We start from the raw sequence: 26,513 nt of genomic DNA, 5'->3' as shown, positions 1-26,513 counted from the left end.
TCTGAAAAATAAAAATATTTTTTATTATTGAAATATTGATATGTAGAATATTAATATGATGGAATTTTAATATGTTTATAAATATTTTATTTTGTTCTGCATAGTATACAGACATAATTATTGTGGGTAACACTCATACACACTTAGCATATCAACTTTCTTTGAATTCTGAAGTACAATACAAAATACAGAAGCACTTGATATGCTAATATTTGACAAAATTTGGCTAAATTAAGCAGCTCTGAGAACTGACATTTAGTGATAGTGCTATAAATTAATGTTTTTTAGGCATGCTGCCTGTTATTTCTACAAGAGAACTCTCCAACTTCGAGCTGACACTTAGTCCTGATGGAACTAGAGTTGGAAACCATAAATGCTCCAACCTGTTGGATTACACAGAAGTAAAAACCCACCATGGTTTTTTAACTGATGCTACCAAGAATCCAGATGTGGTTGGAGAGACCATTCCCTATCAATACAGCCCAACAATCCGAGGTTTCAATACCTTGCGCTTTTACCGCAATCTGAATCTGGAAGCCTGTTTATGGGAGTTTGTTAGCTATTATGACATGTCTGAACTCCTCACAGACTGTGGAGGTACCATTGGGACAGATGGACAGGTATGAAAAAATGTAACTTGATTTTGTACTGTATTCTTTAAATAAGGTACTTTCCCTTATGAGGGAATTAATTAGTTGAAAAGTGTTTTTTTCTTAAGAAGAAATAGACTTCCCCTCAGGTTGGCTTATTTCTTAAAACTATCAATATCCATTAAATGCTAATAAGCTATATGTGAAATCTTTGTCCAATTAAAATTAATGAGAATAATTTAGTTTGAATTAAATTTGCTATGATTTTCTCCCAATACAGTTCTGGATTATTTTAGGACAAACTAATCCCGCTTTCATTGTATAGTGAGCCAGTTTAGTCTTTTCTTAGAATGAAAGCCTTCTGATGTATTGCTTTTAGCCCATAGATAGTACTGGGCTTTTTAGTATTTGTTGTGGTGTATCTTAAAAAACAGTGTTAAAATATTGTGTAGGGACTTTTTGCCAATAGCTATGGACTGCAGTGTCCTACCAGCTGCTTACCTCTGCTGATCTTTTGCTCACTGGGTAACAAGACCCATCAGTGCAGACAGCACAGTGGTCTCACATTACCCTGCATAAAATTCCTTGGTCAGGAAACAAAGAGAAACTGCCGTATGGAGTGGCTGAAGAACAGAGCTGTGAAAGTGTCTGGGGAGTTAAAAGAAGGAGATTGGACAAATCTTCAGGTGTCCTTTGGAAAATGCTTTCTAGAAATCCATATTAATGTGGAAGATAAACAGTGCAGGATTTCCTCTGGTGCAGTGACAGTGAAATTCTGGGTCTTCCTTGTGTAATTACTATATAAGCCTGTCTGATCTCACTTTGTACTCTGGAGTACAAAGTCTGTAACTCTGAAGATCAATCCTTTATGTACAGAAAAACCTCTTTGGGGAATAATCTTACAGGCTTGAAGAAAAACTGCAAATGCATTATCTTACTTCAGAGAAGTCTGTCCACAGCTACCTGACTTTCCTGGGGCAGTAGCATTCCTTGTTGTACCACTATGAAAAGGATGAGGCTGCTTTGAGAAATGAGCATAGTTTCTTTGCTTGTTTAACATTTTGCCAGGGACCCACCTTCTGTCAGACCTCAATAGACTTACATGCACAAATTCTTATTTTGTTAGTCCCAAGTGGCACAAGGCAGATGTGAAAAGTGTGTTGTTGCCCTAAGAAACATATGGGCATTTGCAACAACAAAGCTATTGTACTGCTAAAAGCATAGTTGCCAGTGGACATATAGATATGACATATAATCAGATAAATCTGATGACATAAATCAGATAAACTGGATTTTTTGTTGTTTTTGTTATACTTACACACCTGAAGTCCACTTTACTCCATGGATCAACTCCCTTGCAGGTGATCATATAGTCAGTTTGCTGGACAAGAAATTGCACCAGGATCTCTATAGCCCTTGGCTAACTTGGTTAACATTGTCCCTCTTAACTAGAGATTATATGCTCTGTAAAGCATAAGACCAGAACAAAATGGAGCTTCTGCCCTTAGATAAAAAGACCTTGATGAATATGTTATCCCAGTGCTTTGTCATCAGTTCTGGTTCCTTGTCTGTTACAGAGACCAGTTCAAGGTCTCTGCCTTGCTGTTGGAAGCTCACTGCCCATGCATCTGCTTGGGCTTGCCCCTCTGCTGCAAGCAGATCCTCCTACAGGTACATTCCACTGAAACTATGAGCCTTTCAGAGGGAAGGGGAAGGCATCCCAGTGTGGGATGTAAACCTTACACATTCCCACAAGATAAAAATGACAGCAATCTTCGCTGTTCATAGAATGATTTAATTTCTTCAACTCATCATTCCTTTCGCTATCTCCTTTTGCCCATGCAATATGCAACAGTATATTCTTATTTCCCAGACAACATAATCATAAGCACATAAGCACACACAGCTTCCAAGCAGCTGTAACTCTGATCCTGTGACCTATGCAGGTCATTTCTCCTTCAGTGAAAAGGAGGGAAGAGTTGGTATGAATCATTTCTATTTGAAATACTTTTGTGTCCTTTAGGGGGAAGGCTGAATATCTAGTTTAGACAAATGTGGGTCTAAATAAAACCTATTTATGTCTATGTGCATTTAAACAGAGGAGAAAATAAACACCTTTCCGATATTTTAATAAATTAAAAGAACGCATGTATTCAGTTTTGGAGGACGTGCGTAAGTGGTAATGTGGACAAGGAAGAGAGCTGTCCTTTCCTTAGGCTCCAGAAGTATTATGTACTTTATGAAAGATCTCTCATTCAAAAGCAGAGAGGGGTGAACATGAGTTGTGAGAGCCATGAAACTGCAGCTGAAGTCACCCTTTAGTGCCTTGTAGGTTATGGCTAAAAGGTTGCAGTGTGCTAAGTGAAATATCAAGCTGAATTACTTCTAGCGGTGAAGCATTGCCCCACAACCGGTATGCACTTCACTGACCTCCCTGTTTTCCCCACCTCCATTAAATTCTTCTCCAGGTTTGGTCTTTATCTTCACATGACCCCTTCCAACTGAGAGGGGAGGCAGTCAGTGCCCTATCTCTGTGGTTGTCACCATTGTTGTTTTTTTCTCCTTCAGTGAACAATTAATAATCCTCCTCTGTGAGAGGAAAGCTGGCAGCTATGGTTTTCACCATTTTTTTAGCACACAAAGGAAGCTTAAATTCCATAATACAGATGGAACAGATAAATAACAAAAACAGTCTTACCACATCCTCTACCACCACTGCAAATTTAATATCTTGAATTTACCAGATACTGTGGCTAGATCTTTAGGCTCAAAATTTTGTTTTTTGACTCTAGTTCTCCAGTACCTGTATGGTCAAAGATAGCCATGTTGATTCAGACAGAGAGATTTCACAAAAGGATCTGGCAATATCTTATGTGATGTGGACCTTCACTTTATGGGAGCTCCTGCTATGACAGGGCATGAAGATGAACTTTAGCGAGCAAGAAGTGAGGTGGGAGACCTGCAGCTGGTGTGGTTCTTCTGGCATAACTCCTAGTGTTTGCTGCAAGCTGCAGCTGTCTTAGTCAGTTCCCATGAACTCATGAACTGTCATAATACATACAGAGAAGGTCTTAGTTTTCTTTTTTTTTTTTTCCTTTGAGGCCTTTTGATTGTGACCCATTCTCTTTCTCAATTATTCTGTGCATGAGCAAACCTTGTGTGAGTTAGTTGCAGCACTCCTTTCAGTGTACAGCTTGGCGGTTTGTTCCTGGGGTCTGCCCACAACTGAAAAATCAGGCATTTATGTATCTAAATATGGATTAAGATGTGCAGCTGAAGGAACTTGTATTTAAAAATAAAGGCCTATTCCTCTTTAAAGTGAGTTAATTAACTTGGATTAGAATTCTGTCCTTGTAAAAGTTAGGGTCAGCTTTAATGATTAGCAGTTTTCTTTAAGAGAACTGGCAGTCACAGCCTAAAATTGAGTGTCTGAATTTGGATATGTGCAGGGCTTAAAAAGGGAAACTCACCTACTTGAGAGCTGTCTTACTGTATTTTCAAGTAACTAATAAAGATTAGACTTTACTTCATGTGGACATTGTGTGAGTCAAGTACTACAGACATCTCACACTCTCAAGACACAGGTTCTAAAACAATGACAGATCTTCACGAAAGGAAGTTAAAAATTGAGACAATGGAAACAAAGCAAGTGACTGTCCTTTAAAAAAATGTATATTGAAGTGTTGGACTACACTTATTTGATAGCGTGTGAAGTATCATTTGATTTCATTTCCTACTGCTGTAACTGTCTGCTATAGTCAGGCAGTTTGGCATCTGAAGGCTTCTGTGTGGTTCTGGCCAAGTATTTATTTATGGATGTTGCTTTCCCTAGTTCCAGTCCATTGCCAGACTTGGAATAGGGAAGCAAGAAAATTACCATTCCAAAAAATTTTATTAACAACTAGTTAATCAGGTCTTTAACAGAAACAAGAAAGTGAAGAATGTGTATTAAAATACGTGAATGTACAGATTTATACCTTGAAGCTATGGTAATTGAGTATAGCTGAGCAGTTTGCTTTTTCTCTTCTAATAGCAGTTATTTCTAGCCCAAGGGGAAAATGTCTTTCTTTCAGTAGATTCAGTTCGTATTTATACTCCACATTATGGCACTGAATGTTTGAAAATCCCATCTGCAAACAGATTTGAAAGTCACTAATGTACTGCTGCAGCTTATACAAGCCAGCTTGCAGAGGGTTTTTGTCACACAGAAACCGTATATTTCCAGCTTTAGTAATTCTAGTTTTACAAAAGTCATACTTTCAGGGGAAAACTAATCTCTTCTGAAAATCTCATTAGATGTTATAAAATGGAAATAAACAGAAATGTCTGTTTTCAGATTTTTATATTCACTCTACCCACCACAGCCAAGTATAGAAAGCCCTACAACTCCTATTTCCTTGACATGAAACCTCACTAAGAGCCAAACATTTTTTCTCTAGCTGTGAACATGTGCATTTAGTAAGCTGTGAAGAAAAAACTACTATAAAGTTAATGCACCAGCTGTGTAACAAAGTCAGAGGTTAAATTTTTTTCAAGAAACTGGCGTTTCAAGGCTGTATTGCATTCTCCCCTCCATTCAGACTCCTTGAAACAATGCTTTGCATTTCACCTGTGACCTACCTGGCTGAGTTCCTTGCTGGGGCCAAATCTTAGGTTTACCGTATTGACATTCTGTATGCCGTTAATCGATAGCATTGTTAAACTTGTGTGCCTCAAATTCACAGACATAGCAAGTAGATGCAATAGATAGAAATTGAGATAGGGCAATTTGGAGGACAAAATTAGAATTTTCATGTAAGGCCTGTTTTATTGAGATGTATAGTATAAAACATGAACTTGTGTTATTTCTAATATCCAATTCTGATTTTATCAGTACTGTTTTTATCAAAATCTTTTTGTTGTAAATATTCTCACTTGTTACGTGACAGATTCTCAAAATAATTATGGTTTTTACTTAATGAAGTTTAACAGTTTGATTTGAAAAAGGAACAAAAGAACACCTATAGAAACTCCCATTAATTCTTCCTAAGGCTTAAATGAGGATTTTCAGTATTCAAAAGAAGTAGAGTTTCATACATTTTCTTTGCAAGATAAATTATCACAGAGCATAAGATCCAGATCTGGATAGCAATGTTGAGTATAAATCATGTTTTTCTCTCACACTCATGAATTTTGAGATGCGCTACTTGATGATTTGTTATCTACATTTTTCCAGATATTAACTATAAGCATCTGTTCCCTGCTTGGAAGAATTTTTGTCTTCTGTCTTCTCTGATTCTCCAGACCTGGCATTGGTCACAGAGTCATAGACACAGTTTTCCCAGTTCAGCTGAGGTGTAGCTCTAGTTTGTATTTCTCTCCTGGTATCACAAGACTAAAGTTCACACCCACTTATTATGGTTTAAAAATAATGTTAGTGAATGTAATTTCGTCAGTGCCACTGGTAAAATCTTCTGTGCATATGATGTATCCACATAATGCACCTGTTCTGTCTTCCCACAGCAGTTAAGCTGACCCTACATTTACACAGCTCTAAGTTACCATTTTGGTCTCATCAGTGTCACATTGAGATATAGTATGAACAGCTGCCTGCTTTCAATAGGCTTTGCAGGCAGTACTGGAAAAGAAAGATAATTCAATGGAAAGAATGTTTTCTCATGTTTGTCTAAACAGCATTATTAAGAGGACTAGAGAAATAACAGTCCTCCCTCTGTATAACACATTCCATTGATTAGTTTGAGGAGGGAGGGCAAGGAGGTGGCTGCTCACTTTGACACAGTTTTCCTCTGCACTTAACTTCCTCCTTTTTTTTTATTATATCAAAATGTTCCTTTCATATAGCATATCTTGAGATTTTTCTGCCTATGGAAGAGTAGATTTCCCCTTGTAGAAACAATCGGCCCTTAAAAGTTTTCATTTACTGTTAGAATAGAGAAAATTATTTATTCAGTAATTCTCTGATTATCAGTGTTGTAGGTTTGCCTCCACACCTGCAAATCCATGAGTGCCTAAAGAAGGGTTTGTGTGCATAAAATCTCAATGAGCTTTTAGCAAGAACTCCTTCCTCTTCCCACCTGCCAGGAATCACATATAAGGGCAGCTATACTGATGGAAGCACATAGATGTACACAAATAAATTCCAGTCTTAGGGCAAACAGTCCTGAAGTCTAAGACATCTCTTGCAGGTCTTACTAAAAGGGAAGAACCTTTTAAATTACAGGGTCCTAGAAATGGAGAGAGTTTCAGATTTTCCCACAGAGTAATGGTAATGTATGTCAGAGGAGCAGTGTTTACAGCAGACTTGCCCCAGAAGATATCCTGCTACTAGATTTCCACCATTACAAATGCTCTGAGCTTGCTAAAAAAAAACAAAACCTCATTAATGGATTGCTTTATGTACAGTATTCATGAAAAGCTGATGATACCTTGTATTTGAAAATCCATAAAAGCTTTGAAAGGAGGTTTTGTAGTTTGGTTTTTTTAATTGAGGTGGCATAAGATACTCAGCTAGAAGAGCTTTTGTGGATCACCCTGTGCAGGCTACTGCTTTAACTCTACATGATGTTGTTCAAACACTAGTAAACTTAATCTAAAAACTAACAGGATTTCATGACCTCACTATTCCTGTTGAATGCCACCACACTGAGGGCTAGAAATTCTTCTGATTTCTAGGCCTGTATTTGTCATGACCATCTCATACCCACTTGTTCCCATGTCAGCACCATCTTTCATCATCAGTGGCCCTTCTCTGATCTTCGCCTCCTGATGTACATAGACAGCATTTTTATTCCCTCTCAGCCTTTGTTGTACTGGGCTTAACAATCTAACTATTTCAGACTCTTCTCATCTGCTAGTTTTGCCATTTTGGTGATTATGTTGATTCCTTTTTGTACAGTCTACAATGCAAATTAGGCTTTTTCAAGCATGGATGATCAAAGCTCTTCCAGATAAGCTCTCTCTAGTGCTCTTGTATAATGACATGCATGCTTCTAATTTCCACCCCATTCCTCAGTTTTTCTTAGGATCATTACACATGGAGAGGGTAGGAGGGTCATAGTTATGCAGTGATCAACTCACATACCAAATTTTTTTCCCCTCTATTGTTTCTAACAAGTGTCTTTCATTTCTACTAGAAATCCCTGTGACTAGTTTCGGTTACCTTATACTTTAAGCTATAAAATTTCATCTCACTACTATTATTCTAGTCCCCAAGGTCATTAAATTCTCACTTTGATATTCCAGTGCTCTACTTTATCATTTAGCATTATATATGCTTCTATTCAAGAGAATAATGGACATACAGAAAATCCTCTTCCACGTGCTTTTGTCTCTTCCTCATAGGCAAACTGAATTTCTGATCTTTGACTTCAATGTCTAATTGTTACTGTACAGCATGCAGCTGTAGAACAGAAACACACAGAGAAAAGCCAATATAGTTTTTCTGGGATGACCTTACAATAGAAACACATTTGTTATACTACCACATGTATTCAGTGCTTGATATACTTCCAGAAAATGACAAGTTTTTGAGGTTATTCCTGAATCAAAGGCAAACCAGGAAACACTCTACACCTACATCATAGCTGTATTTTTTTTATAGAAGTGAGAATATTGTGTTGTTATTTGGAACAATTTAGCAAATCTGTGTCCAAAATAATTGCTCAGATACCCCTGCAGGTATCCCAAAGATAAACTTGCTACTAAAGAATAATATTTTTGTCTAACTTCAATTTTTCATCCAATACATATAGAAGCAAATCCTTTTTTGTTGTTGTTTTTCCAAATAGAAGTTCTTGATTATGTTTATGTAAAACAAACAAAGAAGCATTAATATAAAATAATCTACAACTGTAGCATCTCAGCTCGTCTACCAGTCTGTGTTACTGTTTTACTTTCTAGTGGAGCCAGACTCTTTTCAGTGGTGCCCAGTGACAGGACAAAGAGTAATGACTGTAAACTAAACCATGAAAAGTTCCACCTCAACATGAGAAAGAACTTCTTTACATTGAGGGTGGCTGAGCACTGGAACAGGCTGTCCAGGGAGGTCGGGGAGTCTCCCTCTCTGGAGACATTCAAAATGTTTCTCCAGAGATCCCTTTCCAACCCTGACAATTCTGTGATTTTGTGTGTTTTCAGACTGTTTACTGTTTAAATGCTATCACATATTGTGGAACGATACAAACAATATGAGTTGAAAGGGTTTTGATAGCATACTGTGTAGATCAAGGAGTGTCACACATGAAAGTGAGTTGTGGCAACTGCAGACATTTGCTTTAATGAATTAAAGCTAATTAGTTTAGAGTATTTAGTGAGTGCAAGCAGTAAATTTGTGGTTTCATCATATTACTAAAAGTTTTGTCAGGCATTTGGAAATGTAAAGCAGCTGTGAGGTAGTGGGCATTCAACCCCCTGACATGCCACTGGGTGAGCCCAGAAACAGTTTGATTTTTATATAACTTCTAAAATTTGAATGTTGTGGGGGGGGTTAATAATGCAAAACACTCTTTAGAAGTATGTAAGGTAATCACTCCAGGGAAATTTTAAGATGTACAAATTTATATATGGATTTTCTATGGGAAGTAAATGAGAATTCAACAACACTTATGCCTTTGAAAAGTTTCCCACTGGGAGATGATCTCAGTGTCTTTCTTTCTGTATATTTCTGAGAAAATCCAGAATGGTCTAAAAGGATCTGTATTGCATGTATCTAATCAGAGACATATGAATGAAAAAGTATTCGTAACAAAACATAAATGCAAAGTCTCTTCGGAAAAGATTGGATCCATGTATCATGTAAGAGCTATCTTAAGACAGTTTACTGACACTATTCTTCTTCTCTTTTTTCATCAAAATATATAAAAATAGTATGTAATTCTTTGATAATTACAGCACTATTGTTTTGTACAATATATGCATAAAGAGTCTATTTTTAAATCCATACCAACTTGCACATTATTTTTAGTTCTTCCAAACAGTGAGAAACAATGTGATTTGTGTTCTTGCATGCGGTATGTTAGCTACTATCATGTGCAAAGGAAGAAATAGTTGCAGAGATAAGTAAGTACAGTCCAAGGATTCAGTCTTGCAGCGACATCTGAGCAATGTCAGGGTCTTCCAGGAATGCTTCTTAGATGGTAGTAACAGAAGAATGTAAGCAAAACAGTTGGTTAAAGCACAAGAATAGAGAAAATGAAAGAGGATATGTGAAAAATTTCTAAAGCCTTTGTTTGAATTTATGTTGTTTAAGTATTAAGAAAACCCAAACAAAAGTGATGAGTCAAAATTGAGGGGTTATGTTTTATAAGAAATCATTATCAGTTTGAAATACAAAAAATGGAACTTGAAGGTATGTTAGCCCCGCTGAAAACCTTGAAACGTGGTTTTGCACTTCATGTGTAATTTGCAAAAAGAGAGCATTTGATTCAGTCACAATATTTATTTGAAGGTCTGTCTTCCCTTTCTCTTGTATTTGGCTTACCTGTACAGTACTGCCTTTCATGATCACTAACCCTAGTGTATAATTTTCGTTTTTATAGGTTCTCAACTTAGTACAGTCCTATGTCACACTGAGAGTCCCTCTGTACGTCTCTTATGTTTTCCACTCTCCTGTGGGTGTAGGAGGCTGGCAGCATTTCGACCTACAGTCAGAGCTTCGGCTGACTTTTGTGTATGACACTGCCATCCTGTGGAAGGATGGGATCGGTAGCCCACCTGAAGCAGAGCTCCAAGGTGGGTGTTGGATTTCCTTGCACGGAACTCATGCTCTGTTTTACTAAGGGTATTATTTGCACACAGTAGAATGATTTTTCAATCATTCCAATACCAAAAAAAGTATTAAAAATTACTGTTTATTATTAGTTGCAAACAACCTGTCATTTCCTAGCGCTCACAGGTCTCTGCTGGAGTGTCTATAAAAATTGTATAAAGTTGGCATCAGTGCTTTTATTAAAAAGAAAGACAATTTTACTGTTATAATTGAAGTAAATCTGCAAAAATTAAAAAAATTATTTCTACTCACTCAAGGTACATTGTGTAACCATATCTTGTTATCACACAAGATGTTTGCACTTCAGTGAAAAAAAAAAAAAAAGAAGGTTTTCTGTGATACCATTTTTTTTTACTATGAATTGCCGGGTTCAGAAACTTTTGATATTTTGAAAACATTGTGAAACATGCAAAAAACCTGAATATATTATGTAGATAATAACCCGTTCTGTATTTCAGAGTAGTAAATGGTGAAACATTCTGTAAATGTGTTAGATACTGTCAGTAAATGTTTGTGAGTGTAACTAGTCAACAAATCAAACTATATCATTACAGAATTTATCTTTGTAAATAGTTAACTTATTTTTTAAAAATAATGACGTACAGGTGTGTGTGCAAGATTATAATATACAGTTACACCTGTGTGCTGTGTTTTCTATTTATGAAAATTTACATAGTATTTCCCAGCATTAAGCTTCAGGTGTTCCATATTTTTCTCAGCCTAAGTTAGAATACAGGCACCAGCTGTAGTTATGTACGTACATCTACACAATTTCACAACTTCAGGGAAAATAAAATCATTTTTTGTTTCTGTATATGGATTACAGAAGTCATTGCTATGCAATTTCTGTCCTTATGTTAAAAGCAGGAAATGAGGAGTGGCAAGGGGAATCTACAGTGCATGAAGAATAAAGCCCATGTCATGCTATGCCTAAAGAATAAGCCACATGCCAGGAATCATGTGATGTGCTGGTCACCAAATAACAATCAGTTCTAATCCTCTGTCTCAGGAGTTATGTGGTGCATCTATGCCACCATTTCCTGTATTTGATGCTTCAATTTTTTTATTTCTCTTTTTAAGCTGATGGCCAGATCTTTGGAGATGCTGAACTTTGATAGTTCCCTTTAAAAACAGCCAGGAGAAAGTATGTGATAAAAAGGGAGGCAGTGGAGATTAGACCTCCAGCATATCCCAATCTGATTTGGGTACTATTTTTGAGCAACTATTTTTCTTCGCATGGAGGAATTAACTAGTTTCCAGTTTACTTCCATAACTCTAAATTCATATAATTTTTCTACATAAATTCTGCTTAACACTGTGAAGCAGTCAAGGTCTTCTAAAACCATAATTCATACATATATAGAGAGGCAGATATTTCTAATGTACCAATAAATATGATTGGTACAGGTGATTTTATACAGGTGGTATACATTCACACTGGTGAGTGCATTTGTTTGCCAGCATACTCATGGGGGAACAGTCCTGTTTCCTTCTTTTTCCTGGCTAGCAGAATGGTAGTTCATCACTGACTCTTTGTAAAGGATCACTGGAGGAAATGCCTCTACTCTGAAGCTTTGCAGAACTCTGGAGTAAAAGGGACGTGGCTGCAAGCTACAGCCATAAACCACTTCTGACATGTAAGCAAGACCCTGCAATTTGAAATTAGAAGACATAAGCCTGTGTTTTGGGCCAAATTCAAGCCAGAAATTGCCAGCAATGCAAAGTCTGTCAGAATGAGTTTCATGGATTGAAGCACTGCAAAGCAAATTGCCGTAGAAGTCACAACCAACTGCTACAGCTAAATGCTGGTGGTTCCTGCCTTGGCACAGTGGGCACTGATAAAGAGTATCTCTGAAGCAGCTATTCTTCCTTCTACAGACCCCCTGGCAGCTGACCATGCTGTTGCCTGAACACAAGCACAGACTGTGCTGTGTGGACATTTTCTCAGCCTACTAGAGCAGCTGCATAGGTCCATGGTAACATGTGAAAGCGTGTCTTCACAGGGAAGTTCTGTGTGTGCTTTGGAAGCTGTGGTGAAAACTCTAGGCCTCACTGTGTAAATTCTTGTTTTATAATAATCTTGAGATAACCCAAAAAGTACCAGCAGCCCCCCTCCCAAACAGCTGGCATGACAAGAAATGAAAGAGTGGGTCTGGTGTTTCACAGGAGTGTGATTTACTGTCATCTGCAAGTGGAACAGACCTTGTTAATTGTTGTTTTGCTGCCAGGTTCCTTGTACCCAACCAGCATGCGTATTAGTGAGGAGGGGCGCTTGGTTGTCAACTTCAAGACTGAAGCCCGGTTTCATGGCCTATTTGTTATGTCCCATCCTGGTAAGCGTAATCTGCCCTTTAGCAGTACCATAAAAACAAAGACACCCCTCACAAATTTTATGCTATTCATTTTTTTCTATTTCTTCTACTGATATCTGACTTTATTTTTATATACTGTGCTCTTCGAATAAGGATTTTTCCTCTACCTGAGATTTCTTACTTGGCACTGATGACTGTGTTCAGGTTGTCAAATGTGTTGAAATATTGATGAATCTGATAGAAAGCAGATAGGTCCACTTGATCAAGAGACTGTTTCATGAAAGATGAAGATCTAGGCCATTCTGTCCATTAGGGATCTACAGATTTGTGGTATTAATCCAATAGTAATGATTACTGTTTACTTATTTTGCCCTAGGAACTTACATAACATTAAAATTTCTTTTCTAACTTGAAGCTTTTCTAGGTTATTTGAACCTTTTTCAGAGAGCAAGAAAAGGCATTGTATCACTCCATTAACATAACATTCTCACTGACATTCAATTAATCATTGCTGACGACCTCTTCCTGCAATTTAACATGTTTAAACCTCAGTGCCTTTATTCAGAATAATTACAGGTGTAAGACTCTGTGTATGGACATAAATCTAAGCATGAATGCCAGCCATGGCAAAGATTATCTAACTAAATTAAATCTGCTGAACAACAATGAGAAGGGAAAAAACAATTAAGAAATCTCCTTTAGTTTAACTCAGGGATTTTTGAACCTATAAAACTCCTTTATAGTGCTTCTACTTTTTCTCAGCTGTCCTCTTGTATGTTAGGCTTTGCCTATGGGGTGGAGCCAAAAGCTTTCCATTCCTAAGAGAAACTAGATTGTGTTTCCCTGGACTGACATTCCAAGTTTAAAACAGGACAGATTATAGATCTTTGCCGTTCCACTCTCACTATTTTGCCTGTCTGTTAAATTTAGTCTTCATACGGTTCTTGTTGTGCAGTCCAAAAGCAACTCTTGAATAGACACTTGAACAACAACCAAGGAGGCACCACTGAGTTGGCTGTAATTGGTTTGTTAGTTTCAGTTAATAAAACCCACTGCCCTGCAAAGGTATTAACATCAGCTATGGCATTATGGTTTATGAATTATTGGGAATTTTTTCAGGCTCTGAGAGTTTGTAATGAAACACTAAAGGTGATGAATCTGTCTCTCGGCATCTTTCTAGCTTCATCTCTAACTTCCATGGTTATGTCAGCTGATCACCCAGGCCTAACATTTAGTCTCAGCCTCATCCGAAGTGAGCCAACCTACAACCAGCCAGTACAGCAGTGGAGCTTTGTCTCAGATTTTGCGGTAAAACCTCAGCTTTCACTATGTCTTCAGCCCCATCCTGTTGGCTACGGTCTGGTGATACAGCTACCTCTTTCTCTCTCTCTCTCTCTGTCTCTGTTCAGGTTCGAGACTATTCTGGAACATACACCGTGAAGCTGATATCCTGTACCACTGCTCCACATCAGGAGTACAGCCTACCAGTGATCTGCAATCCTAGAGAGCCAATCACTTTTGATTTGGATATCCGATTCCAGCAGGTGCAATTCCAACAATACTTTTGTTGTGTTTTCATTTTAGTTTGATTCCCATATTGCCTGTGTTGGTCTCATAATAATAGCACTAGAAACTGAATTTACTTGCTTATAAACAAAGCATTTCTAAATTGGTGGTACAGCACGTACTCCTCTCCTGCTAAATAATCAGTTTTTCCCAACTGGGAAAGGCAAATGTAAGAGCATAAATGGGTTTTTATTTCAATACATGACCAGTTTTTGATAGTCAATAAGAAAGTCATTGACACTGGTGTGGAGGCTGGTTACTGTGGTGTGATAGTAACATTTGGGAATTTTTTTCTTGTCTGTTGGTAGGAATCAATTTTATCAGGTAATTAGGCAAATATAAAACAGTTGTCAGAAGGTTTTCATCTGACACAAAATCAGAGCTACGCCTCTGGTTTCAGAAGTGGGTCCTAGAGAAAGGTTCGTTCAGCCCTAAGGTATAACTTCCTTCACTGACTGTAGAGGAAGTGTAGATAATCAACACTGGTAAAATGCTTAGCTTTAAGACACAAATTGACTGAAACAAATATGATCCATAGCAATATGGACCATATGGAAACGTAAGAACAGGCAAACAGCATACCTTTCACAAAGCCCAGCTGTAAAGGTTTTCTGTTATTTGGAACCAATACAGCTAATACTGGAACAGTGTGGCTGTGGTTTCATGCTCATTAATAGTATAGAAGTATGCCATTAAATCGTCTTACAGGATAAATCTGATCCAGATCAGTCAGGGATACACAATCACTTTTCTGTTGAATTAGCTAGAGTACATAAGGGAATGTACGCAGTCTTTATGCTTTCATTTGGCAATATACCAGCTATGGGAGAATAGATGGTTCTTGATAGGGCATTAAGTCCTGGAAAAGTAGAGAGATGATACATGATCTGATGTAAACCTGCCTTCTCAGAGTTAGCCAGCAAAACATTTTGAAAAATTTTGAATGGAGTGGGTAAGGGGAATTTATAATAGTCCAGCACTTCAGCTTTTATCTGGCATTTTCAATCTGCTTCTAAGGACTCCAATGCAATCCAGAGCAATGCTAAACCACAACTTGTGCCTGACCGTAGTATAAGCAATACGATGTTGATATTTCAAAGAAAGTTCAAACCTGCAAAACTCTTTGCAAAATGGGCAAAGTAGCCTAGGGAGAGACCTCACTCTCACCTGGAAGTTGCCTATGGCTAAGAACTTAGAACTATGACTAAGAATTAGAACTGCCTTCAAACAAATAGATACTATAGGAGTCATAAAATTAGATAAAGCTTTAATAATACAGTATATGGAAGTTTCAGGTACATCAATTCAAAGTAGGCATAAGGTGAAAAGTTGCAACAGTGTCATAGATTGTGGCCAGTTAATCCACCATCACCAAGAATTTTCAAATCAAGACTATCTCTTTTTCTTGAGATACTCAGTAAAAGAGGTTTGGCAAATTCTGTGGTCCGTGGTATTGTTCTATATGATCATGGATTGAACCACTATGTGGACTTAAAGGAGATCCCAAAAAAACAGCAATTAGTAGCAGTACAATAGCACAAATTCAGTAGGCAATATCTACCCTCTTAAAGAGGGTAGGTTTAGATTAGATATAATGAAGACACTTTTTACAATGAGGGTGGTGAGATACTGGCACAGGTTCCCAGGAAAGCTGTGGATGTCCCATCCCTGGAAGTGTTTAAGGCCAGGTTGGATAGTGCTCTAAGAAACCTGGTCTAGTGGAAGATGTCCAAGTCCATTGCAGAGAGGTTGGGTGAGATCATCTTTAAAAGTGCACTCCAACCCAAACTAGTCTGTGACTCTCTGAAATCAGTGAGTGTAGGTGTCATAACTGGACCAAAATGACTTTGACTGTAAAATCTAGTGGCAGGACAGAAGTTGTATCCCCCAATTTTTTTGTCTAGTGCTTCAGCCCCTGTACTGAATTATCTTCTTGGGATTTTTAATATGAGGGTTTTAATTTCCTTGGAAAGTTTTTGTTCTAATTTCCTTCACAATTTTTTTCACTGTTCACAAGTGAGGAACCATTTTAAGATTCAAACAGCAAGAAGACAATGTATTTAGTGTTTCCCCTCTGGAGATTCAACATTTCCTTCTGTAACATATATCATCTGCACATCTCTTTTTTACTCTCTCCATGCTCCCTGAGGAGTGAAGCAGGTATACTGAAACACTAGTGAGGGTTGTATTACTAATGTCTCACTCTGTCTAACTTCCTGAATATTAACAGTATTCAGCTTTATCCAAGCTTTGCTTTATCCCTTTCAGCATCTCCATTTTTTAAATGTGTATGACTTTCCTGACAGAAGCACTTCCATAATCAGGATACTTGCTTCTCTGGAATGGACCTATCTTAAAAGTTCTCTGCTCCTTGAGGTGGCAAATATCATGTGGGCTTTAATCCCTTGGAGGTGGGATTATCTACCATGAGTGATCTGCATTGTCCCCAGATCATCCATATGCAGAATTGATGGAAATGGCAAATAGGAAGAGTAAATTGACAGTTATTCTTCTCAACCAGCAGATTATGCTGTTGCTCACAGATTATTTTATTAAGAACTCTTGTTTAAAACCTCTCAAATGCCCATGAAAATAATTACATTTAAATTACTGTCATAAATAACAGCTATGTGTTGGCCCCTGGCAACACTGAGACTTACATGTAAAACTGAAATAAAAATAGTAATTTAAAATAGAATGCCTAAGAGATATGCTCATAGCGATGTGCACAGTATTCACCCAGGCCATTGCTTTCACTGCTCTTGTAAACTGTGTGCCTGAAATCCAGTCCTTTAGCTGAATACATCCTTGTTTCCTATTCAATGGACGTTTGCACTGCTCAGGAAGAGCTCGATGAGGCCATGGTTGTTGTTTCTCTTTCAAAAACAGCTGGAAACCAGTTGTGCCATTCAAGTATTTGAAGCTGTGGGACTGCAACCCAATAGCCTGAATCCCTGGCATTTAGAAGGAAACATTCCAAGAGAATGGAAATTACTTTTTTAATCGTTGTTTCTGTGAAAAGGCTAAGGTGGTAGGGTTACTCTTTCTGAAGAGTAGCAGTGCATTTATAAAAATGTTTCAGCTATACATTTTTCTTGCTAAATCCTGTTTCTTTGATAGTTTTGATACTCTATTGTGAAATGGACCCTTGTGCATGAGCCAGCAAGAATGTTTTCTTTGTTGTTTTTCTTCCTTCCTTTCCACACACTTATACATAAATGTACATAAATATGCATATATATGTTATGATTTTTTATTTGTTTAGTGGCCACTTGTTATTTTCTTTTTTTTTTTAATGTGTATGTCTTCTACATTGTTTATTTAGATACACACATCTTTTTGATCTTTAGCCTCCCCATCCAGTTCTTCTGTTCACTATATTATTTCCCTTTTGTTGTGTCCCTTTATAGTTAGCCTTATATCTTCCATTATATGGTCCCATGAGAACCTGCTTCTGATAGTATTGATTTATTTTATACTTGTAATCAAGGAAGAACCATAGATAACTATGTCCAATATATGAAGGTAAATACTAGCATAAAAAGATGTTCAAGTAAGTTTGGTGCATTTTCACATGGTGCATGATCTGATATCCTGCAGCACATCAGAAGAAGTGATGCTTGCAAATAAATCCTCAGCAATGTGTACTTTAAATAATTGGCAGAGGATCAGAGCAGCGGTGAGACTTGGGTGAAAGAATAAAAATGGGATAGAGAAAACAGGCTCTCATGAGTGAGAGGGAGAGAAGTTTTTGAGGGAAATATTTTCCTCATGTTATCCCCACATAAGTTGCCCTGGGCACCTCCTTACCTAGGATCTGGAAAAATGTGGTGGGAAGAAACTAACCTAGAATACTATCAAATATCACAGATGCAGATAATCCAAAGGTTGCATGTAAAATGCACTATGTCTAGTACAAAGAAATCTTTTTGTTAAACTGTATTCTTGCATGGATGTAAGGAGCTGATAATTAATGTATGGGAGGTCATGCTTATGTTTTAAGAGTCATTAAAGAATACTTGTTGAACAGCCTTATGCTTTTGTGTTTCAGGTCAGTGACCCAGTGGCTGCTGAGTTCAGCTTGAACACCCAGATGTTCCTCCTCTCCAAAAAGACACTGTGGCTATCTGATGGCTCAATGGGCTTTGGGCAAGAAAGCGATGTTGCTTTCTCAGAAGGTATAATTGTGCACAGATCATGCACATTTAATTTGAATTCCATGCTATCAGGATCCTGTTTTAGTCAAAACAAGACAGGAGTAAGGTTTTGGGCTCATTGCACTGCAGTTCCTGACTAGGCTTATCAACTTAGCCTCAGAACTGGGCTAAGTGTTCCAGTCTAATAGGATGTGAACTCTATTTACAGGAGATGTCATATATGGTCGGGTGATGGTGGATCCAGTGCAGAATTTAGGTGATTCCTTCTACTGCAGCATCGAGAAGGTTTTCCTGTGCACAGGAGCTGATGGATATGTACCCAAATATAATCCATCCAACACTGAATATGGGTGCCTTGCTGATTCACCATCCCTTCTGTACAGATTTAAGATTGTGGTAAGTGTTCTAATTCTGGGAGGGTCACATATATATTTTAAATTTTTTTCTACCTTCTCTTTTATCCAGAAACTGACCATTCTTTAAAATGTTCTTGATGGCACCAAATTTTCAACTCATGCTCCAGGCTAATATCTGGCCTTTTTCCCTCCTGGTTCTTTTCTTAATCTTTCTGGGGGCTGCCTTCAATAAGGGTTTGACCCAACTTAAAATCCCATGATGGGATTCTTTTCTTCACTTTCTATATCCATTGATCACAGAGAGAGCCTTAGGAGACATGTAAGTTAAGGACTGGAATCTCCTTCCTATTTAGCCACCCAAAATTTAGTGTATAGTGTAAAGTTAGTCATCTAGGTTGCCTCTGGAATCCACAGGGAAAGAGAGATAGCTTAAATTATATGAAATAATTTCCCTTCTGAAAATAACTACAGAGTAAGGTAGGTGACTACAAACCTGATGCCCAAATTTTAGAGTTAACTTTAAGTAAGATGATTATATAATTAGCTAAACAAATTTATGTGAATGTCTGTTAATGAAATTAAATGTAGCTTCTTTAGAGTAGGAAATAGACTTCTTACTTTCATTTCAGAAATGTAGCTGTGATTGTTCTCTAGTGTTTCTCCCATGTACTGCAGAAAAAAATATCTTCAGGCAAGAGATTAAATAGAAGTTAGTACAATTCAGATGTGACTACGACTGTTTCTCATGTCTTTTCTCTTGGTATTTCACTAGATTGCATAAAATAGTATGTGTAAATTAAACAATTTATACATTGCATATAAATATCTTCCTAGAAGAAATAAATTTGTGGTTTACAAACTTTATTTCTCTCCACACAGGACAAGGCTCAGCCGGAGACACAAGCCACAAGCTTTGGAAATGTGCTTTTTAATGCAAAACTTGCAATAGATGATCCTGAAGCAATTCCATTAGTTAAACAGCCAGGCTCAGATGGATTTAAAGTAGACTCAACTCCTCTATTTCAGGTATGATTTCTATATCTTATTAGGACTGAACCAAGAAAAAAACACTTGCACAAGTGCTGTTGTTAACTGTGAGTCATACTGAATTCAACAGAATGATTTATTCTGATTCCAGTGACAGTCAAATATGATTATAATTGCTTAAAAATTACTAGATATGAATTTTGAGCACTTATTAAAATATTTTTTGTGGGATACTCTGCTTTTTTCTTACTTAATTCCACAAACTAACTAGAAATTACACAAATTGTTCTTACGCATTTCTCCTAAGAACTTAATAAGTTTCTTGTTACACAGCAATGTTTTATTGTTTCCCATCTCACTTCTCAAATGCAAAAAATTAAAGAATCATAAGCTTTTATAGTAAATTTCATCAAGAGCTAGTTGATACTCAGCATTTTTTGTACAATTCTTTCCTTGAAAACTCACACAGTGTGAAGCAGTGGAAAGCCTAAAAATTGATAACTAAAGGATGCCACTACTTCTTAATTATATACAATGCTTCAGCTGTGTGTATTCATTCTTTTCATCTATATAACCTATCCAAGAGTTGTCTCTTCACTATTTGTCTCTTTAGTATTTGCAAAAAAAACACATGCAAAACTCAAGTGTATACATGAATCGAAAAAAATATGGAGGAGACTTTGATCCTAATCCTGGCAACTTTAGTTGAAGGTCCCATTGTAAGTAATGGAAAAAAACCAGCCTGCTTATCAGTATAAAAAGGGTTTCAAAATCTACTGCCAGGAAAATGAAACTCCCATCTTTTTTATATGAAGAATCCATTTCCAAAAATGCAGTGATTTTTCATCATCATTCTGTCAAAAGAATATGAAGAAACAATAGTATATCCTGAAAAAGACTTGGAAAAACAAGAGTAAAATAAAAAATTAATTATTTCTCATGATAACAAAACTTGATTGCAGCCATTTGCATTATCAGTCAGTATCTTTAACACAGTATTCAGATAAGCCTACTGAATCTTGTGGGGGACAAATTTGTTATGTATCCAGGAAAGACAAGAGACATTCAAGGAAGATAGTATCATGTCACACAGACTTTAGGGATTTACGCAATCACAGAATGGATGAAGTTGTCAGGGACCTGTGGAAATTGCTTGTTTCAACCCTGCTCAAAGCAGGGTCACCTAGAGCAGGTTGCCCAGGACCATGTTCAATTGTGTATTGAATATCTCCAGTGAAGGAGACTCCAAGTCTCCCTGTTCCAATATTCAACCATACAGTAAAAAATTGTTTTCTTATGTTGAGATGGAACTAGAGCCAGGGCCTGATCAGCTGGCAGGTTGAGCTTAGAAGGTCTTTTTCTGCAGCCTGTCTACAACTAAAGGTACTTTCTATGTCCTTTGGCACTAATGGTACAGAAGAAATGCCAAGGCTATAGCCTTCTTTATCTGCATCCCATAGACATAGAGTCCGGCCATAGACAGGAATGGAGACTAACCCATCTTGAAATTTTGGCAGAAAACCTGACTTCTCTGGTGCATCTTGGCACGTAGTGGGCCGTTATCTGTGCATGGTTTTGAAAGTACATCTCTGAGCAACCAGTTCAGATCAGAGATTGTTTTTCCCTGCATATAGTGCTGTCCAAATCGTGTACGTCTGTGTTTAAACACAAAAAACGTTTCTTCCTAGGTGTCTTTGGGTAGGGAGTGGTACGTCCATACAATCTACACTGTACGTTCCAAAGAGAATGCTAACCGTGGAATCGGCAAAAGGAGCGTGGAGCACCAGTACCACTTGCTCTTTAGCGGTGGGAGCCCAGGAGCATCGACACAGAGACGACAGAAGAGGGGAGTTGAGCAGGACCCAGAACTTGCGAAAGACATTGGAATGGAAAACAGCCGAGGAACAAACATACAGCACATAGCACTGGATCGCACCGGCAAGAAACAGGTCTCTCAAAGGGAGGTTGCAGTCAGTGGCGTTCTCCCCAGAGAACTGAATAACCAAAGTACAGGAATCAGCATGGTCACAATCATTGGTGGAACTGCTGCCATTTTCCTTGCCATCTGCTTAATTGCAATTATCATCTTGCTGCTAAAATGGAAACAAAATTCTGAGAACAAAGAAGCCACAAACGAGGCAGGCAGCAATGAACCAATGATGCTACCACATAATTACAACAGCGACAGCTCAGAGGTTTGATTCCAAGACCACAAGGTTCAAGCCAGAGTCTCCAGAGTGCCTCAAAAAAACCCCTTGAACTGCACATTTTTAGGAGCAGATAATGGTGACTCGTGAGGAATAAAGAGTTCATATGCTTCTAGGTGTACTTGAAATTTGTTATCTTGAACTCTTTTTGCCATTATCAACAATAGTAGAAGCCGTACTGAATCTCCCACTTTGCACGAAAGGAAATGCTGACATCCCTATACCATGCACTAATCTCAAGCAGCAATTCAAGGAACTGCATTGTAAGGGAGAGATTGTTGTTTTGGTTTTGTACTTTCTGACATTTCAAAAAAATAAAAGAAACTATACAAAGGTGCTATATATCCTGTCTGCAATAAGAGAGGATATCTGTTTCTTCAGAAACACAATACTTGAGAGAAGGAATCCTTACACTCTTCTGTTAAATTTTGTACTGTTTCTCACAAAGAACTCAATGTCTACAATTAGTTTGAAAGGTAATGAAATGCCTTAGGTATGAATCCTCCCTCCTATAAGCTTTTGACTTCACTTAAGCTATACCAGTGATTTTTAAATTTTTTTTTCTACTTATATGTAACTGAACTTTTTCAAAAAACACCTAGATTACACAGCATAGCATTATAAACAGTTGCATACCACAGGATACAATACATACTCTTTTCTGCAAATTCCTATTCACCTATTTAATCTGAGAATTTTTTTCCCTTATTTATGTTTATATAAAGCCAAAGAATGCAATAAAATCCAGAAAGAATTTTGGTTTTCAGTGAAACTGGATGCTTATGTCCTCTTAAGTTTATAATGAATCATGGAAGTGTTTTAAGGTAAATTATATTTCTTAGTGCATGTCCACTGCTGAGAAATGCAAGCATGAGTATTTCAGTACCTAGAGAAGATGATAGTTAGATTCAAAATGCAGAGGACAAGGTTCTGCCTGAACTGAGCCTAGGAATCATGGTACTGAATCCAGCATGTAATTGCTAGTTGCCATATTAAATGGCAAAAAGTGAAGAAAAAGTTTGCATTTGATTGAATCAAGTAGTATTTATTGCTGTAAATCCTAGCACATTTTGACAAACATGCTGGGTCATTGTTGTGCATTTTCTAATGAGTGACTACTTCTGCAAGAGTAGCTCCAATTTTCCCTCAGCACTCTTGATTTAGGTAGCATGGCAAGTTTGGATCAACACTGTCCCACATCAGTTTTTATCCAGACAGGACCTATTCTGTCCCAAAGATGTTTTTAATCTAGATGGGACCTGTTCTGTCCCCATCAAATGCTTGGCTATGAAAGCTATGTAACCTTCAAGAAATTGTCCCATTTTTCACACTAACATTTTATAAAAGTCCTTTCAAGTCATAGCAACATAGAATGGCCTGGGTAGGAAGAGACCTTAAAATCATCTAGTTCTAACCCCCCCTGCCATGGGCAGAGACACCTTTTAGTAGACCAGGTTGCTCAAAGCCTTGAACGCTTCCAGCAATGAGGCATCCAGGACTTCTCTGGGTGACCTGTTCTAGTGTCTCACCACCCTGACAGTAAATTTCTTCCTAATATATAAAGCTATCCTCTTTCAGTTTGAGGTCATTACTACTTGTGCTATTGCTACATGCCCTTGTATAAAGTCCCTTCCCAGCTTTCTTCTAGGCCCCATTCAGAATTGGAAGGCTGTTTTCAGGTCTCCGCAGAGCCTTCTCTTCTCCAGGCTGAATAATCACAACTCTCTCAGCCTGCCTTCATAGGAGAGGTGTTCCAGCCCTGTGATCATCTTCATGGCTGTCCTCTGAACTCACTTCAACAGATTCACTTATGTTGGAGGCCCCAGAGCTGGACACAGTACTTTAGGTGGGGCCTCACAAGAGTGGAGTAAAGGGGAAGAAACCTTGACCTGCTGGCCACACTTCTTGTGGTGCAGCCCAGGGTAGAGTGGCTTTCTGGGCTACAAGTGCACATTACCAGCTCGTGTTCAGCTTCTCATTCACCAACACCCTCAAATCTTTCTCCTCAGGGCTTCTCTTAATTCATTCTTCACCCAGCCTGTATTTGTGCTTGAAATTCCCCTGATCCAGGTGCAGGACCTTGCACTTGGCCTTCTTGAACTTCGTGAGGTTCACACAGGCCCGCCTCTCAAGCCCGTCAGGGTCCCTCGGGATGCCATCCCTTCCCTCCAGCATGTCTGTGACACCACGCCACACAACTTGGTGTTGTCGGCAAACTTGCTGAAGTTATGCTTGATCCCACTGTCCTTGTCACCAGCAAAGATGTTAAACTGCAGTGGAGTCAGTGCAGTTGCCAGTGGAGCTCTCAATGGAGTTAAACTATATTAACTATATAAACTCTGAATTAGAATGTTGAGACTTTGCTAAAATGCCTGTTCCCTTCCACTATATTGTGGAACTAGAAACTATTTTCAGCTGCAATACCCTTGGCATTTGGTATTCTGGGGATCATGCTGCAGGGATCTGGGTTAGCTGAGCAGGATTCTACTTGAAAGCAGCCTGGCTGTAACCACACAATGCTTCCTCTGAACTAGACAAAAAATCCATCCAAAAGGCTTCCTGGCCTGGCTGTGGTGCTCACTCAGCACAAATGGACCTGACCCAGTAATACTGCACAACTGCTCTCTGAACCATAAAGACTCAGAAATGTGGAGGTCTGCTAGCCTAGGAATATCTGTGCTATGATTCAGTGTGAATATGCCCACAGAGAGACTCATTGTATTGTTATGACTTCCTCATTTAATGGGATTTTGTCAGTTTTTCACGAAATGAATCAGGTCAAAATCTTTCCTACCTTTTCTAGGTTTTCTGAAGACAGTGATTAGACAGCTTAATTGAAGGATGTTTACAGCACCCCAAGGGTCAAATTCTATTACTAAACTCGAGCAGTCATCTTTTATTTTAACTAATCTGAGTTCTAGCCTGAAAGAATTATCTGTAAGCCATTCCCAGTGCTTTAGACCTTTTCCCTAGTCACCTGACATCAATTTGCTCTTTTAATGTTCCCGGTTCTGTGATCCATGTATTATGTGTGCTAGATTGATCAAAGACTTAACCCACAGATACTTTTTGTATTTAGTAAGCTCACCACTAAGTTGCAAATGTAACCTAAGATCAAATTTGCCTTTGTGCACATATGTGAAATCATTATGAGAAAAGCAGAATTTCCCTCCTAGAACCTGCATGTTTGGGTAAAATGGGACACATGTAAATAATAGAACATTTTAATATTTATGAAATGCCTGTTTTGTATAAGCAGAGATCTTTTTTAAAAATATATATATAAAATACAGAAATTAGGTGTTTATCAATAGAGCTATTTTTCTGCTTTTGATTTTTTCCAGGCTGAAATATCACTAAAGTTCCTTGCAGGCAAAATCTTTTTTTAATTATTATTTGTTTTTATAAAATCTCATCAAAACCCATGTGTTCTACGAGCCAAATATTTAGCCCAGTAAACAACTTGATCACTGCTTTGAATGGCATCTGATTACAACTTTGTAAAATATTTAGGTGTTTGGGGATTACCACTCTAATGTTTTTCTTACAATATATAAAATAATAGTGCAGACTGGTGATAACAAAGAAATGGACACAGCAAGCACAGAAAAGCTGGACAAGCATGAGTGAGATTCATAAGTCAGATATCAAAGTCCTCTTCCTGGGTAAAAAAATCCCAGTGTTTTTGGTAAAGCATGCCAGAGTTGTCCCATTCTTAAGAAATTGGATTTTTTACAATTCAATGAACTATAAATACCTCTGTAACAGCATGCTGACTTTTTTATTATGGCTTCAAGGTTTTAGATTTCAGCAACGTGTTTTGAAAGCTTATTAACATTTTCCCTTCCACTTAACAAGTGGCCTTGTTTATACTAACCTGAATAAGTGCCTCATTCCCAGTTATGTGCACAAATATTTTAATATTTATCTATCCATACAATAAACTGAGTATATTTTATATATATATTTAATCTATTTCCAGATTATGTATTCAATCCTCTTTTCCCTGGAGATGCTTATTCTGCTAGCAGTAATACCATTTGTTAAACCATTTATACAATAATTACTGTGTTTAAATTTGTTATCAAGCTGTCATATTTATTTGGAACAATTTTTTGCTTATGTCTATGGCTGTCATATTTGGCATTTGTACCAGGAAAAAAATAAAACTACTTCTGTTTGGTTACTGATCTAAAGTTCTTGTATGAGTACCACCCTGTGAAGAGAGGTCAGTAATGCAATCTTGAGAAAAATTAAATTGTCACATCAGTGGAAGAACATAAACTTACTGTGTTTGCAATAAATCTCACTGCTTTGTTCCTGAGCTGATGTTTTTCTGGTCATGAAGTGTTTGGCACTGGGGTTGTTTTTTAATCATCGTGGTTGTTCTCATGACTTAGAGATGGATTTATCTTTCAACTCCAAAACATCAGAAATCTCTAGGCATCTGCAAGTCTTTGTAGGCTGGAATGCCGTGTTCCTGTGTGCTGGCAGGGTTTATTTCATGGCTAGTTACAGGGGTGATTCTGTACACTTACCTACTGCTATAAGGAAGGATAAAGTAGCAGTCAG

The 26,513-nt window shown here is 37.8% G+C and overlaps 1 protein-coding gene across 1 annotated transcript in view; it reads left to right on the top strand.

The window, feature by feature from the left end:
• The window catches only part of FREM2 (FRAS1 related extracellular matrix 2), a 124,438-nt gene extending 98,214 nt beyond the window's left edge, over positions 1–26,224 (top strand). The window contains exons 16-24 of the mRNA XM_050331611.1: positions 289–620; positions 10,127–10,319; positions 12,585–12,689; positions 13,849–13,976; positions 14,078–14,212; positions 18,286–18,412; positions 18,600–18,787; positions 19,627–19,773; positions 21,423–26,224. Of these exons, the coding sequence (XP_050187568.1) occupies positions 289–620; positions 10,127–10,319; positions 12,585–12,689; positions 13,849–13,976; positions 14,078–14,212; positions 18,286–18,412; positions 18,600–18,787; positions 19,627–19,773; positions 21,423–21,935 (1,868 nt within the window). The 3' untranslated portion in view covers positions 21,936–26,224. The remainder of the gene's footprint in view (positions 1–288; positions 621–10,126; positions 10,320–12,584; positions 12,690–13,848; positions 13,977–14,077; positions 14,213–18,285; positions 18,413–18,599; positions 18,788–19,626; positions 19,774–21,422) is intronic.
• The last annotated feature ends 289 nt before the right edge of the window (positions 26,225–26,513 follow it).

Source organism: Myiozetetes cayanensis, unplaced genomic scaffold (genome assembly GCF_022539395.1).
Source record: "Myiozetetes cayanensis isolate MyiCay16 unplaced genomic scaffold, myiCay2020 scf5-8, whole genome shotgun sequence".
NCBI classification, from domain to species: Eukaryota; Metazoa; Chordata; class Aves; order Passeriformes; family Tyrannidae; genus Myiozetetes; species Myiozetetes cayanensis.
This window is presented reverse-complemented; position numbering and strand designations above follow the sequence as displayed.